The 17949-nt window shown below is 44.2% G+C and overlaps 1 protein-coding gene across 1 annotated transcript in view; it reads right to left on the reverse strand.

Moving 5' to 3' along the window:
- The window catches only part of STS (steroid sulfatase), a 2058867-nt gene that overhangs the window by 1464753 nt on the left and 576165 nt on the right, over positions 1–17949 (reverse strand). The window contains exon 6 of the mRNA XM_085622589.1: positions 10076–10212. Within this exon, the coding sequence (XP_085478715.1) occupies positions 10076–10212 (137 nt within the window). The remainder of the gene's footprint in view (positions 1–10075; positions 10213–17949) is intronic.

Here is a 17949-nt window from a genome sequence, read left to right on the forward strand (position 1 = left end):
CCGGTGGAGTCGACGGACTCATGGTTACGCACCTGCGCGCTACGAGAGGTACTAGACCTGATAACGATTTTAGCAGCTTACACAGCAACCCCACACATTTTCCTACTCCCTGCTGACGAGAGGCAACTACCTCGAAACACGTGTCCAGGGATGGCACACGCCACGCATACTTGCATTCACACTCGAGCATAGGTGTATCCGCCGACGCTGACCTTCAGGGACCATTTTCATTGGGGGAACACGCCTGGTAGGTGTAGCAGTGTGCGACCAATCTGGTTTAACTTTATATTCAGGCTCCCTTGAGCCGGTGGAGTCGACGGACTCATGGTTACACACCTGCGCGCTACGAGAGGTACTAGACCTGATAACGATTTTAGCAGCTTACACAGCAACCCCACACATTTTCCTACTCCCTGCTGACGAGAGGCAACTACCTCGAAACACGTGTCCAGGGATGGCACACGCCACGCATACTTGCATTCACACTCGAGCATAGGTGTATCCGCCGACGCTGACCTTCAGGGACCATTTTCATTGGGGGAACACGCCTGGTAGGTGTAGCAGTGTGCGACCAATCTGGTTTAACTTTACATTCAGGCTCCCTTGAGCCGGTGGAGTCGACGGACTCATGGTTACGCACCTGCGCGCTACGAGAGGTACTAGACCTGATAACGATTTTAGCAGCTTACACAGCAACCCCACACATTTTCCTACTCCCTGCTGACGAGAGGCAACTACCTCGAAACACGTGTCCAGGGATGGCACACGCCACGCATACTTGCATTCACACTCGAGCATAGGTGTATCCGCCGACGCTGACCTTCAGGGACCATTTTCATTGGGGGAACACGCCTGGTAGGTGTAGCAGTGTGCGACCAATCTGGTTTAACTTTATATTCAGGCTCCCTTGAGCCGGTGGAGTCGACGGACTCATGGTTATGCACCTACGCGCTACGAGAGGTACTAGACCTGATAACGATTTTAGCAGCTTACACAGCAACCCCACACATTTTCCTACTCCCTGCTGACGAGAGGCAACTACCTCGAAACACGTGTCCAGGGATGGCACACGCCACGCATACTTGCATTCACACTCGAGCATAGGTGTATCCGCCGACGCTGACCTTCAGGGACCATTTTCATTGGGGGAACACGCCTGGTAGGTGTAGCAGTGTGCGACCAATCTGGTTTAACTTTATATTCAGGCTCCCTTGAGCCGGTGGAGTCGACGGACTCATGGTTACGCACCTGCGCGCTACGAGAGGTACTAGACCTGATAACGATTTTAGCAGCTTACACAGCAACCCCACACATTTTCCTACTCCCTGCTGACGAGAGGCAACTACCTCGAAACACGTGTCCAGGGATGGCACACGCCACGCATACTTGCATTCACACTCGAGCATAGGTGTATCCGCCGACGCTGACCTTCAGGGACCATTTTCATTGGGGGAACACGCCTGGTAGGTGTAGCAGTGTGCGACCAATCTGGTTTAACTTTATATTCAGGCTCCCTTGAGCCGGTGGAGTCGACGGACTCATGGTTATGCACCTACGCGCTACGAGAGGTACTAGACCTGATAACGATTTTAGCAGCTTACACAGCAACCCCACACATTTTCCTACTCCCTGCTGACGAGAGGCAACTACCTCGAAACACGTGTCCAGGGATGGCACACGCCACGCATACTTGCATTCACACTCGAGCATAGGTGTATCCGCCGACGCTGACCTTCAGGGACCATTTTCATTGGGGGAACACGCCTGGTAGGTGTAGCAGTGTGCGACCAATCTGGTTTAACTTTATATTCAGGCTCCCTTGAGCCGGTGGAGTCGACGGACTCATGGTTACGCACCTGCGCGCTACGAGAGGTACTAGACCTGATAACGATTTTAGCAGCTTACACAGCAACCCCACACATTTTCCTACTCCCTGCTGACGAGAGGCAACTACCTCGAAACACGTGTCCAGGGATGGCACACGCCACGCATACTTGCATTCACACTCGAGCATAGGTGTATCCGCCGACGCTGACCTTCAGGGACCATTTTCATTGGGGGAACACGCCTGGTAGGTGTAGCAGTGTGCGACCAATCTGGTTTAACTTTATATTCAGGTTCCCTTGAGCCGGTGGAGTCGACGGACTCATGGTTACGCACCTGCGCGCTACGAGAGGTACTAGACCTGATAACGATTTTAGCAGCTTACACAGCAACCCCACACATTTTCCTACTCCCTGCTGACGAGAGGCAACTACCTCGAAACACGTGTCCAGGGATGGCACACGCCACGCATACTTGCATTCACACTCGAGCATAGGTGTATCCGCCGACGCTGACCTTCAGGGACCATTTTCATTGGGGGAACACGCCTGGTAGGTGTAGCAGTGTGCGACCAATCTGGTTTAACTTTATATTCAGGCTCCCTTGAGCCGGTGGAGTCGACGGACTCATGGTTACGCACCTGCGCGCTACGAGAGGTACTAGACCTGATAACGATTTTAGCAGCTTACACAGCAACCCCACACATTTTCCTACTCCCTGCTGACGAGAGGCAACTACCTCGAAACACGTGTCCAGGGATGGCACACGCCACGCATACTTGCATTCACACTCGAGCATAGGTGTATCCGCCGACGCTGACCTTCAGGGACCATTTTCATTGGGGGAACACGCCTGGTAGGTGTAGCAGTGTGCGACCAATCTGGTTTAACTTTATATTCAGGTTCCCTTGAGCCGGTGGAGTCGACGGACTCATGGTTACGCACCTGCGCGCTACGAGAGGTACTAGACCTGATAACGATTTTAGCAGCTTACACAGCAACCCCACACATTTTCCTACTCCCTGCTGACGAGAGGCAACTACCTCGAAACACGTGTCCAGGGATGGCACACGCCACGCATACTTGCATTCACACTCGAGCATAGGTGTATCCGCCGACGCTGACCTTCAGGGACCATTTTCATTGGGGGAACACGCCTGGTAGGTGTAGCAGTGTGCGACCAATCTGGTTTAACTTTATATTCAGGCTCCCTTGAGCCGGTGGAGTCGACGGACTCATGGTTACACACCTGCGCGCTACGAGAGGTACTAGACCTGATAACGATTTTAGCAGCTTACACAGCAACCCCACACATTTTCCTACTCCCTGCTGACGAGAGGCAACTACCTCGAAACACGTGTCCAGGGATGGCACACGCCACGCATACTTGCATTCACACTCGAGCATAGGTGTATCCGCCGACGCTGACCTTCAGGGACCATTTTCATTGGGGGAACACGCCTGGTAGGTGTAGCAGTGTGCGACCAATCTGGTTTAACTTTATATTCAGGCTCCCTTGAGCCGGTGGAGTCGACGGACTCATGGTTACGCACCTGCGCGCTACGAGAGGTACTAGACCTGATAACGATTTTAGCAGCTTACACAGCAACCCCACACATTTTCCTACTCCCTGCTGACGAGAGGCAACTACCTCGAAACACGTGTCCAGGGATGGCACACGCCACGCATACTTGCATTCACACTCGAGCATAGGTGTATCCGCCGACGCTGACCTTCAGGGACCATTTTCATTGGGGGAACACGCCTGGTAGGTGTACCAGTGTGCGACCAATCTGGTTTAACTTTATATTCAGGCTCCCTTGAGCCGGTGGAGTCGACGGACTCATGGTTATGCACCTGCGCGCTACGAGAGGTACTAGACCTGATAACGATTTTAGCAGCTTACACAGCAACCCCACACATTTTCCTACTCCCTGCTGACGAGAGGCAACTACCTCAAAACACGTGTCCAGGGATGGCACACGCCACGCATACTTGCATTCACACTCGAGCATAGGTGTATCCGCCGACTCTGACCTTCAGGGACCATTTTCATTGGGGGAACACGCCTGGTAGGTGTAGCAGTGTGCGACCAATCTGGTTTAGTCTTGTGCCCTGATTGGGATGAGATCAACATCAAATTTTCTATCCCCAAAAGGAGCTATTCAACAGTGCATCTGACAAGCTGTTCCCCAATATGCCCCTTTCTACTTTAATTGTCTGCCTTCTGCATTTATACAGGCCACCCTTTTCAGCTAAGTCCATTGCTCTTTACCTTTGAGACAGGATCGTTTCTTAGATATGACCTTTGTAGATCTCTCACTTTGGCACTTTATTATTTATCTAGAATGGATTGATTTTACAATCACTGTTGCACTTTAGTTTAGATATTGGATTTGTTTTCTAGAGAGGACTTATGTAGATTGTTTATTTTCGAATCTCAATATTTTTATATACAGGATGTATTTTTAGATGACTATTGCACTTTAGTTTTGACACCATATTTGCCCTTTACCTTGTCTAGGGAACAAATGGCCTGTCAGCATTCTTTGCAGCACTCACACAAACCTCTTTTGAATATATAGCATAGGACATCCTCTGTCTTCACATTTACTGTATGAACTGCAAAGCTATTTGTTATGGTTTTAATTAACTAAAACATTAAAATGATGATGATAATGCACCAGTATTTGATCATCCGCATCTACAAAACCAAAGGAGCTGCTCACACAAAACCGTTGTTGGTTTGCAGTGTTACTCCATGTTCACAAGACAAAAGAGCCACTTAATGCACTGTAATGGTCTCTTGTCAGACTCAGGGCCCGATTATGATGTCCTGCAGATGCTGTCGGTGGCAGTCCGCCCGTCAGACAGGCCATCAGTCTGACTGCCACATTACAATGCAGGCGGTCGGACCGCAGACGTCAGAAGGGAAGGCCGCCGCCTTCGACAGGCTCTACTGATCCTGATGGGGTGTTGGTCTGAATGGTAGTCCCAACTGAGGAAACAGATTTTGGGGGCCTCAAACAGGACCCCTGTCCCCCATGAGCCACTGCATGCGCCATGTGCCAGGCATTACATGGTGCATGGATGTGCAGGAAGAGCACTTTAACACTGAGGCTTGTGCTGCAGCCCTTTTCTAGTGCCACAGCACAAGCCGCAGTGTTAAAGTGCACTTTCTGACCGCCAACAAGACAGTCCCATCCTAATTGGGTGGTTGGATGGCAGCCTGCTTATCGGGCGGTCTTCTGACCTCTGTGATAGCGGGAGGCAGTCCGACTGATCGCTATCAAAATTTAGCCCCACAGAACCAGATTCTACTCCTTCGACCTTTCTGATGCTATTATGCTACATGCCACACAGCTTGGAACCACATCTGCCACAAAGCTCTCAGGGCCGGACTGCTGGTAGCGGGCACCGGGTGTTTTACCGGTGGGCCGGAAGGGTGGGGGCGTTTTGGACCACTGGGGGCCAGTTTTGTTATTGGGGGCCGGTTTTGAAAGCGTGCTCGTGTTCGCCAAAAGACATGGAAACAGAATCTGCTCTTGGTGGCCTTCCTGATAATATGATGCCAGACATGATCAAGGTAGGAAACACACCTCCCACAATACCCTTTTCAAGCATAATGGAAGACTTTGAAACAAAACTTTCTCAGTTCAACCTTTTAGGGACTGTGACTGTGCTGGCCAAATCAGCAGCTCCCAATATGCACAGCTCTGAGCTATTAAGTACTGGGTCAGAAGACACACTCCCCAGCCTTCCTGAAGCTGTGCTTGTGGAGGTACAGCACATTAATTGCATGAGAACTATCTGAATGCAAAAACAAATTGGTGCAAAGTCATTCATGAACAAATCTTTTTCAAAGAATAAAAAATATTGTTATCAGAATCAGTGAACTGCATGAAACAAACATTAGTAGCATCGTAAAAGGTAGAAAACTCTAGAAAATGATGTGTGTGGATCAGAGAGGGTTCTCCCAAAGTTTTGAAGATTGTAAAAGACTATAAAACAATACAGGTACCAACATTGGTTCAGGGTAATGCACAAACAAACAAACCAATCATGCTAGAAGGTTGAAGACTGTGTAGAGCGATTGCTAAAGGCAGTACAGAGGGCCTCCTGCCTAAAAGTGAGGATCTTTTTATAGGAAGCTGAGTTTTGAAGAATTACCTGCTAAAATCAATAATGAACGTATTAATACATTCAGGAATGTGGTAAATATGAGTGACAGTGACTGCTCCAAGGTTACATGGATAATCGGTTTTTTGTATTGCAACATTTTGGAGATTTTTTTAAGCTTCTTACAATGGAAAGCATGGTATGAAAACATGAATAGACATTTATAAATTGACTTAATTTATTAATAGGATCGGCTATCAGTTGTATAATTCAAATTAAGGTGCCTTTTAACACAATTTGATTGGTTACCTTTAATAATAATGAACTTTGAGATGTAGCAAGTTAAATTATGATTTTAGCAGGTTTGAATCAGATGAAAAGAAAATATGAAATGGACCTTCAGACAAAATTGCACACAATGATACTTATATATTCAAATGAGATTTAGTGAACTTGATACGTTTAACCTGCATAGGAGTATGACTTTTCAACTACAAACTACAACCCACAGAATGTATTTGTACCAGGAACTCTGAACTTCAAAACAAATCTAGATCCAGGCTGATGATACACCTAATAAAACTTGGGGCTGGATGAAGGAGCTCCTGCCATCAGGCTAAGACAGCCGCGGTCCATGCAGGTAACAGCGGAGGGGTGGTGGGGCCGTGTAAGGGGGGATTTCGAGGGACGATGCAGAGGGAAAATTAATTATTTATTTCATTTTCCCTCTGCAACGTCCCTCGAAATCCCCCCTTACCCGGCCCCACCACCCCACTGCTGTTACCTGCACGGACCACGGCTGGGCTAAGAGCGCAGGTGCTCTCTATTGGTTCACTGGGAGTATGCGGTGTTAGGGTTAGGCCCCAAGTACGAGTCAGATGGATCCCTTAAGTGAGATATTGCTTTGTTTGATCTCGAATGCGCAGACTTCATGTACCCAGATTTTCACGATGTGGACACATCGGACCTGCCTCTATTGCCTGGAAAATCTGGCTGGTAAAATCACTTTAGGCATGGGATGCAAGTGTCCCTTGTACATATCCCCCTCCTCGCCTGCAATATTCTAAGGCACGGAGGATCAAGTTAAGGGGCATGGAATGGTGGAGTGTGCTATGCCACTTCTTCCCCTTTGCTCTGAAACCCCTTCTACCCTCATCCTTTCCACCCAACAACAGTCCTCCCGGCTCACATGTGCCACTTACTTAGAACTGGTGGTGAATGCGAGAGTTAATCCCCACCCAACAGGGAAATCTATGTGGAATTTCAGCCAAAAATAGGGTTGGTCTAACACAGTTATTCCCAATTCCAGGATTTAGTTGCAAAGATACTGGTTCTAATCATAAATTCCAGTCATGTAGTACCTAACGATCTAAATCCACCCCACGTGTAACCGGGGCCTTAGTGTTTAAAAGTGAATGATGTTGCAAGTGAAGTCCAGTGCTTATTCCCTGCCTGCTTTTTGATGGTGCTTTCAATGTTCTTTTTCCGCCAGAATTCAAATTCTTTGGTTGTTGGCACCCATTTTCCTCTTTCCTGTCGTAGAGAAATTTAATAATGAATTTACTTTTTTACCTGAGTGAAATTGCAGGGCTGCAGTTTTTACTTCTGCAAACTTTGCTTACCGCCCAGAGAATTGTGATGATATATCTTGGACTCTCAATTCCCTTTGCAGTTTACCTGCTACCTGCTTTCCTGTTTTCAAAGCTTATTAAATTGATAAACTTTAGCAATCGGGGGATTGTCTCTGTACATTTCTCTTGAAGTATACATTGCTTCCCTAGAGTTCAGTTTAATGTTAATATGTGGGTATCCTTTTTAGGTCTCGCCTGAGCCAGCGCATGCGCTGCTCTGGCGAGACGTTTAGTAAGCGGGGTTTTGAAAGTGCTACTCCATGCGCACCCGCCAGCTTTCACCGTCCGAGGTGCCATCTGGTCCGCGATCAGATTCACTTTCGTGTTCCACTTTCGCGCGTGAGCGCACTCCAGTTCTACTTTCGTGTGCACGCACTCCCATTTGCAGCCACACGTCTTTTTTTTATCTACTTTTGCACATGCACTGAGAGTGCATCAGCGAATGTGTCTGAAGTCTCCTTCAGCCCTGCACTCCTCCTGGTCTCCAACTCTGCGTTGTTTTGATTCACGCCGATCCTTCTCCTGCTGTCTACTGCATTTTGACCCACACTCAACAGCGGCCCCCTTCGCCCCCCCTTTCCTCTTCAAAATCTGTCTGACCGCTCACCTTGATTACTATCTGCTTTCCCTTTCATCCGTCTCTCCCCGCTGCCTCACTGCTTCCTCCATCCTGCCCTCCCACACTCCTCACTACTCAGTCAGGCTCTTTTCATCCTTGTGCCTTTCTCCCAGCCCTCCTTCTGGATATTGTTGTTGTGATCTTCTTTGGTTAATTTGCTGCTGCAAGACTCATTTGCTATTTCTTGTTTCCGTCAGATGGCATCATAGCCCTTTTTTTCTATCTATGGTTATGCTTATTTAATAGAATGTTTGCAAGTTGCCTCTGAATTTGTTTTCTACGGTTTATTGCAAATATCTGCTTGGTGGTGAGCTTGTTGATTTTCTATTTTTGCCTCGCAGTGAGCCTTCAGCACTGGCTTGTCTCTCTTTTATTTTCCCTTTTTTCAGAGCTTTTATTTTCTTTTACCAAACTTACCTTCGACAATCTCTTGCTACTGACCTTGCTGTTTTTTATATTCTTCACCCCAATTGTATCCTTTTTTTATTGCCCTCATTTAATCTCCTTCTGCGTCTACCGCCACCCTCTGTACAACGCAGCTTGCCTAGAGCTGACAAAAAGAAAAACAAGCATTGGCATAGCCAATAGGTCTCGCCTTTGGGACCTTATAAGTGTTTAGCCATGCAACAGTTGATGTTGTTGCACCAAGGCTATTGTGCTGCATAACTAAATACTTATAAGGTCCCAAAAGCGACATCTATTGGCTATGCCAATGCTTGTTTAGTTTACTATCGAAGTTCTATTTTGGTTTTCAGCTTGGTTTCTGTCTGGTGTTAATAGCTGTTTAATGTGTTTGTTTTGCTTTCCTCTCACTAGTTAGAATTGGTTGTATAATGTAGTGGTGAATTATTTTTTCTTAATTTTCTATTTCTGTGTTATGGCCCAGTGTGGGACTTGGCTATATCAGAGTTTTCTCTTCACTAACTGCCTCCAGTAACTGTGTTGAACTCTAAATGCATTGTTACTTGGTCTGCAATTTGTAATTATTTTGTTTAGCCTTGCTTATGTGCTAAACACAGATTTTAGCCTATGCACACGTTTACCCTCATTACAAGTGACCCAGTAATCTCTCTGTAACATTGCCCGCCTCCCCCCTCCCCGTACCAGGATACTGGTAACTCTCGAGGGCCGGAGTAATCAGGAAGTGTGATTGGAGGATCCTCTTAGAAAGGAGGAATTTCCAGGGCAATCAGTAATTCTGGGTCCCATTCAACTGGTAATTTCTTATTTTCACCTTAAATTTCATGCTGTGAGTTATGCTACTTTTAGCAGCCAAATTCTCTCTATGAAAAGATGCAGATCTGCGGTGTTCCCATAGATCTGAAAATTCTGATGGGGACGGTAACTGATGTTACACATGGACACTCATAATAGTCATGCTATCGCACAAGTTTAATTTTAACTAGCTTCTCAAAATTAGCGCCTTGCATGCTGACTTTGGTTAAATACAATTGGTAATCATAAATACACATGAAAATATTCCATAGAATAACCCATGTATACAGATGCTTAGAATATGATATGCTATTTATTACCATTGTTGAAGTTGGGCAGGAGCATAATGACTCACTAAAGACCACCTCCCGTGCATCATGTCCCATCCCCATTCTAAACAATAGTAATAAATTGCCTATTACGCTCTGCACATCTGAATATGTGCTATTTATATATACATTATTGACTTAAGCAACTGGGTACATGCAGAAGTAGGGACACCCTACAAGCTACAAAGGATTTTTGAATGATACATGCAACCGTGCAAAATGTGATAATATGAGGTGCAACATTTGCATTTTACTGTACACAAAAAACGTCAGTTCACTGTTGTAGTAAAAACAAATGTTTTAGAACAAAAATAAATGCAATAGTGTTATTTGTCCTACCGACACTCCAGTCCACTTCTTCCACTGCATCGCCATAGAGCCCGTGCTTACTTTTCCCACGAAAGGTCTTAGAGACATGAAGAGCAGTGTGGACTTGCACATGAGATAGAAACAGAAGAAAGGGGTTTTCGATGTTTCTGAAAAAGTTAAACAGTTATTGTAAACATTAGCCAAGTTACACAACTGTTTGTTCAGTCTTTCCAAAATTCATGTTGGTGTTCATCACAGTGAGAAAACAGAAAGGGCACAAGGGGCTGTATTATGCGTAGGGTGCAGGTTCCCTGTTTACGCCACAGTGCACCTTTCTAAAGGTGTACCGGGTGCAAAAAGTCAAAGTGAGCCTTATTACAATGAATGCGCTGCTCCCAGGTCAGCCGCGAACTCCCGCAGCCCTGGGGTCAGCCGATTCAGTGAAATGGAGAGCGGCTTTGATGTTTCACAGTTCATGCAGCAATGTGCCTGCACTTTGAAGAGGGTGCAGTGAGTGACTGCACTCACCTACAGGGGGATTCACCTATTGTCCCCTACTAATGGCCTGTTTGCATCTGCAGTGCCATAGCGTTACCAAGTCTTTAAATTGTACAAAGATTGGACTTTGGCTCTACCCAGGGGAGTATTTCCATCTAACCTCAGGCTGTTTGGTGTAAACATTACCCTCCTATGAAGTTCTTACATTGGAATGCATGAGGAACTATGTTACATCTCAAAAGTACACTTAATCGTAATACATTGTATACAGACAATTATTTTTTGCTGTGCTTTTTCAATGTTTTTTTTATTTTTTACTTCAGGTGGGATTTAAAAAAAATGTTTTATTACAGCTACAGTGTGTATTTTCTGTCTTCCAAATTGTTTGTCTCCTATTTAGGCTGTATAACAAAGAGAGCACTAGGAGTGCAAAGTTAAGATAGGCTGCTGCCACAGTTTTGGGCTGACTGGTATCTTAAGTATTTGAAAAGTTTGAGCAGCTCTCTTTTATGACCTTGCAGAGTGGTAAATGGCTGCTTGTCTTATCACATATAAGCAACCACTGCCTTGAGAATTCTCCTTAGGTGAACTCTGGGCTTTTTTAAACTCTGTCAGGATGTGGTAATCTCCCTCTGCCTTATCCCAGAGAATAAGGATATCCAAAGATATTGGGGTAGACTCCTCACTCACTTATCGTGAGATACTTCATCATTGGCCCCTAGCCACACCCGTGTAAGATCATACTACCCGGGCTGACTCACCCATAGATGGAATGAGAATTCTTAGGTAAACCAATACTGGATAAGCAGGGATGCAGATGAGTGATTATCAAAAATACCTCAAGGTGTACCCAAACGCTATGCTTTATTCAGAGGGTACCTGGGGTATGAATAAAAACGTGAACTTGTCATGTTTTACTGAATATGATTGTTCAGTTGTACCCCTTTTGCCTCGCCAATATGTTTCGACCCTCGCTAGGAGCCAACGTAGGTCTGGGGCCTTCGTCAAGGCTATTTTACTATTATATTGTCCCTGCTTCTATATTGTGCATGCACTCCATGCTCCAACGTTAGGCCTAATGCGCTCACCTGTCTTCGTTCTGTTCTCAGTAGATATTCCACTGGTCTTTTTATTCAAGGGGCATAGGGATCAGGTGGAAGGTACTGTCTTATAGTCACACATTCTTCAAAGATTCCAGCACCGCGGGATTACCTTCATGACCCCACTCTAGTGGAGATTGCAACTGATCTGACTTTCTCTCGCTCTCCATTGTGTAAAAAAAAAATGCCTGCTTGTAACAGGAATTTGCAAGGCATGTGCTGCTTAGAACTGGAAATATAATAACCTTTAGAGACACATTTTAAAAAAAAAACTAAACCTAATAAAATGACATACATAAAGCAACATAAAAACAATTAAAAGGTAACGTGATATGTTAAGACAATACAGTCAGAACAGAATGCAACACCACAACCGCAGTACAACATAATTACATTGCTCTCTCTATCAATCTTTATTTCGACTTTTAGTCATAACAGTACATACAATTAGCAGAAAATACAATAAAATTAATAAAAATATATACAAGAGCAAGAAAAAGTAAAAATAAATAAAAATTAATAGAAAAATGCGAACGCCAAATATTACATCGGCCAAAAGTAACCAAAGCCAATAATACATGCCAGTGTTAATAGTCAATGCAGAGTATCTCCGTAAATTCTGTAGTTATAGAAACCCTTCTCAGAGCGTATGTGACGCAAGCTGGATACATAGGGATTCAAGCAAGATTTACGCAGCTTCTTCTTTTCCTCCACATAGCCGCAAGAAATGATGAGACAGCATAGACTATTACAATAGTTAGGTCTTTTTTGAGGACTCGATAAGCATGCATATAATGCGTAAACCCCAGGTTTTTACAGACGGGAACAATCCAACACTTCCTACTCTTTTTATAGGCGGGACAAAAAAATAATATATGGAGATCAGTTTCGTGATCTGCATCACAGCCAGGGCAATTTCTTGGGGAGAGCGGCAGCCATTTACTCGTAAAGGCTCTTATAGGTAGGGTGCCGTATCTCCACTGCAGATAAAGTTTTCTTGCAAAATGAGGTCTGATCTCGCTTAAGGCATCCTCAAAATAATAGAAGTCTTTACACATTAAAAAGGTTTGGGTAAAAATGGAAGATTGAGATTTCTGAATAGAAACAGTAAGTTTAGATTCATAATAAAAGTTAGCCAAGTCCTTTCGAGAGACACTAAAACATGCTGTCGCCGGATCTGACCACAACTGTGGAAGGCCTATTGTCCACAATTCCTCCTTCACATACCTGAGCCAAGGATGTTTCCCCGCATTGGGTAATCCCAGGACTTCCATAAGTTCTTTTCTATAGTCCTGGAGCTCTGGAGTGACCCAAATCCTCCGCCAAAATATTAAAGGTTTGAGACCGAGTTCTTCATCTATGGGACGAAGGCCCATATCGAGTCTCAGTGGAAGTAGGGGAGTGCTAAGAGGAAGGGCCAACAGTTGCCTTAGGAATTTGCTTTCTGGAGCTGTGATCTCTGGCCGGCAATTAATGCCCCAGAGTTCTCCTCCATAAACTACGGCTCCCCTTGCCTGTAATTTGTATATTTCAAGGGGTGGACCAATCGGTTTTGCGCATGATTTATTTAAAAGTTTTATAATCCCCCCGGCTGTTTGCATTGCAATAATCCAGCACATAAACACAACAGTGCAAAAAACAACAGAACACATTATCACCACAAAACAATGCCATACAACAAATGTGCACAAATCTTCTTGCTACACATTACCACCACTAGTATCTTGTTTACAGTTGTAAAAAGTGTTTAGAGCCAGCACTGACTTAATTTATCACCATTGACATGAAATAGAGCCAGCCAAAAATGTTTAGTGATCCCGTTTTTAATCTTTCCTGTTGACTTTTCATTTATGTTTATTCCCCGTTGCTTTTTGTTCTGTCTGAATGTTGCCATTGTTTTCTTCATCTGCCTCCTACCCACTGTCCCTAATCCTTTGTTATCCATATAAACAAAAGCGTTCTCAAAGTCAATTGGCCTCGCTTCTATAACCCAACATAGAAAACACAAGCTTGCAGAAATGCTGCGTGTGTTAGTGCATTAAAACCAGACCTCTTGGTTTTACCATTATTTGTTAATAAGCGAAATTTGTGCTATCACCTTCTTACATGTTTGAGCTATTTTTAAAAGTGCAAAGAGTGGAAATATTCCTTCTTCCTTCTGTCTTTTGCCACTTTGTGTCCTGAATTATGCACACGTAAGTGCCAGCAATTACCTACATGCCACATGTCTGAAAAACGTCTAGACAAATACATGTGGTTGAGGAATTGCCTCGTAGCAGATCTGATTTGCCTGAAAATTAAAATTCTGTGTAACTTTTGAAAAAGTGTCTAATTCTGGAATTAGTTGGGCAATGTCTTACTTCTAAACAAAATTGTTTACTAACGTCTATACATAGATCACTTAATATCAGTTAACTTTAAGACACAAAGTCATGCCTGGTATGACGAGAAATGGAGTTATCCATTTGTGAACAAACATTGGCAGGCCATCCTTGGCCATGCCTAACTCTGTCAGGCATGGCCTAAGATGGCAATAAACATGTCATTACCCTATCGTCTGTCCTCATCGCAGTCAATAATTAATTGAGCCAGGCCCCACCCTAGAACAGGTCACGCTATATATGCTAGATACAGATGGAAACTCATTCTTTGTTTACTTTCCATTAAATCTACAATGTTCATGTACCCCTGCCTCCTCCCCAGAACTTCCTATTTTATCTCTGTTCTGGACAGACATGCTCGATTAAAAGTAAGATGCTTACTCTTAAAGTGGTTGTCTTTAGTGAATGGCTGTTTGATGTGCTGTGCTTCGGTTTATACTCTTCTAGCCCAGGTGCTGTGGCTAGGGTGGGAAGTATGCTAGGGCGACTGGGTTGTGCTGCATTATTAGCCATCATCAAGGGTTCTCTGCCTCTATGGAGTGCTCGGCCTGGCGAGCAAGTAGCAGAGAGCAAGCACCATGGTTTCTTAGTAACAGAGGATCTCACGAGAAAAAAACTGTTATTAGTTTTAAGACGAGCAGACTGGATAGATTTGAGAGAGTCTTTATTGTAAGATGACAGGAACAACCCCCAGATACATCCTCTGCCTGCAACTGTCAGCACTCTTCCCTGGCATCCCCAGAATTCTAACACCATGGATACTGTTAGAAGAATGCAGACCCTGTTGCTAAGACAACATTATGGTTGTAAGATATCAAGATATAACAATTAGGATACTAAATATCAACAGAAACAGCTGCTTTAGCACCGACATGGGTGACATAATGGAGGCCAAAAAAGCTCTAGAAAAATGCCACCATGCATCCGCTGAGGGACAGCAGCAGGATGAGGATATTATCTCTATTAGCACGTCTGATTTGCACACCATGATCTCTGATGCAGTGAGTGTAACTTTGGCAGAACCACAAACAGAGGCAAAAGAATGATGACGATTATGAGGGGTGCACACAGGGGAAATATGTGCAAGGATCCCAGTTGCATGACATTTTAAGGCATGTCAGGGAAGTGTTGGGTTTTCCTCAGAATGGGATTGTGCAAGATGACTTTTTTGCCCAGTATAGTGCCCCGGCACCTGATGATTTGCCTTTCCATGGTGTGGTGAATAACATGGTCCTGAAGGAATGGAAGTATATTGATAATTCCAGTTTTCCACATTTTATGTCAAAGAGGTATCTGTTGAAGAAAAGCTTTTCACAATTGCTAAAGTAAATTTGATCCTCGTCAGTATGGATTCATCCTCCACCTTAGCTTCTGAAGAGTCATCCTTGCTAGATCTGGTTGATAGGAAGGTGGAACCGTCATTGAAAAGAACATACTCAGTGTCTAATTTTTACTTGAAGCATGTGACCTGTGCAGCGTATGTGACCCAGTCCCTTTTGAAAGATTTTCAATTGTTGTTTGACCCTGCAGGAGGGGAATGATCCTACAGGGATTTTAGGGAACAAAGAGCTTTGATCCCATTTCCCCTTTGATATTTTGTTTGACATGGTAAGGTCGTAATCAGCTTTGCGATGCATAGCAATAGCAGGAAGAAGGGTCCTGAGGCTGAAGCTCTGAAAATTTGGCCCTTCCCAAGGAGCTACTTTAAATGCTGTCATTTCTGGAAGATAAACTGACATTAGGCATTGGTGAAAGAAAAATAAATGTTACAACCTTCCTTGTGAAGAAATCATTTTTTCATAAGTAGATAACGCAGGGAGTTCAAAAGGGAATACGTCCCTTTCGGAGCTGGGCTCGGGGATCAGGGAGTCCTAAAGTTGGAGAGATCCCAACCTCAAATCCCTCTTACCTAACAGTGAACCCCAAAATATTGACTACCAGTGCACTATGAATGGAGTAGGAATATGACTTTTTTCCTCAATGGAAAAATCAAGTGTACAAATGGGTTCTATCTATTGTAGAAAGTTGGTATGCAATAGAATTCAGTCATAAGCCTCAGGAAACTTGGAGGATGAGGACTCCATTACCAAAGCCCGAACACAAAAAGGGATACCATGTTGTAAGAGATAAAGGTGCTACTGGACAAAGGGGCAACAATTCCAGCCCTGGAATAAGAGTGGAATCAAGGTTTATTCTTTCTTTAAGGCGGAAAAGATGGGGAAGACAGTATATTAAGCCTTGGAATCACTGGGATTTTTGGTAAATCAAAAAACAATCACATCTGAAACCAACACACTCAATTCTATTTCTGGAACTGAAAACAAATGGCAAGTTTTGGCCAGTGCTAGATCAATAAACATTGAACATATATGTAAAGTGCATTCTTTTCAAGAAACTCATCTTTGAAACAGTCACCTATTTGATACCAAAAGGAGATTTTTTAATAACTTTGGATCTACAGGATCGGTGGTTTCATGTATCCTTTCAACCACACAGCCCGAAGTACCTATGATTCATGGTTCAGAATCACATTCGATGTTTGAAGCTTCCCCATTTGAACTGTCAGCATTTCCATGTGTCTTCACAAAGAAACTAGCTCCTCCAGTAGTGGCAGTCTTGCAGTTGGTTAGGTTCAGATATTTCCATATCTCGATGATTGGCAAACGTTTGCTCATTCTTTAAGGCCAAGAAGATGGGGAAGACAGTATATTAAGGCTTGGAATCACTGGGATTTTTGGTAAATCTAAAACTGTTACAACTTCAACCAACACAATAGAGGAGTTTCACCAGAGCCCCCTGAGTGATTCAGCTCACCTCTGGCTAACTGCATAGGATTTAATGGCATCTACAGCAGAAGTTGTACTGTGGGCTCAACACCATCTAAAGCCCATTGTCATTAATTTGTTGGATTACTGGTTTCGAGCAGATGGTTCTTGTTTCAGCAGAGATAATTCAGGAAGCAAACCGTAGTTGGTTCTGGAAAATCTATCAAAAGGTATGACCATGCAGAGCCCACTTACCCTGGTAATATCAATGGACGTAAGTCTGGGAGAGTGTACGCAAATCTGGAGATTAGAACAGTTGGTCACAGTCAGATAGATTGCAAACTTCCAAGGAGTTGACAGCAATCTGGATCACTCTTCAAAACTTTGCCCAGTTCAAAATGGGCGAACCAGTTCTCATCAGAACAGACAACTAAGCAGAAAGGAGTTACATAAATGGATTGGGAACTCTAAGACCTTGGGTTATTAGTTCTGCAGGGTGTGAGGCATGTGTAAGAAATAGGTCAACAAATGTCTCCTTAGTGGGAACCAAGCACCCCATTGCTGCACTTGGCTCTTTCAGGGTAATAAGGCTTTGTCAAAGTGTCACCACATATATGAGAGAAGTCTATTGGTTTTATCAACACATTATAGGAACACTAGCCACCTGTAAAGTGCAATCAATATTGATAATAAAAGTATTCCAATGCAATGTTTACCATAAAACATTGTCAGAGATACACTTTCATAACATAATGTTTCTGAGTCTTTTTTTTACCTGCTCAGGCCACATAAAATGCTGCGATAAGACTACCAACTGGAGGTCCCTGCACTCCTGAGCTGTAGAGCAAAGGTTCCCGCCCAAGGAGTGCTTTAAAAATGTAACAAAAATTCTCCTTAGGCCATGCTTACTAGAACCTGGAGATATAGGGTGAATTTCTAAAGGTTACCCAAGAGGGGGCTGCTGCTTTCCTTATATGTTAGTGGTGCCCCTGCCCCTCCTTGAGGCACCACAGGACAGGGAAATAATCAAATTAAAAGCCCTTGCATGGCATTAGGGGACTGTCGATCTGGAAGTCTGATAATTATATAAGCGCACCCTGCTGTTTGGTTTCAGTGTGCAGACTTGCCTTGTGTAGCTGTTTCTTATCATTTCTTTTTCT

The sequence above is a fragment of the Triturus cristatus genome, chromosome 8 (assembly GCF_964204655.1).
Source record: "Triturus cristatus chromosome 8, aTriCri1.1, whole genome shotgun sequence".
Classification (NCBI taxonomy): Eukaryota; Metazoa; Chordata; class Amphibia; order Caudata; family Salamandridae; genus Triturus; species Triturus cristatus.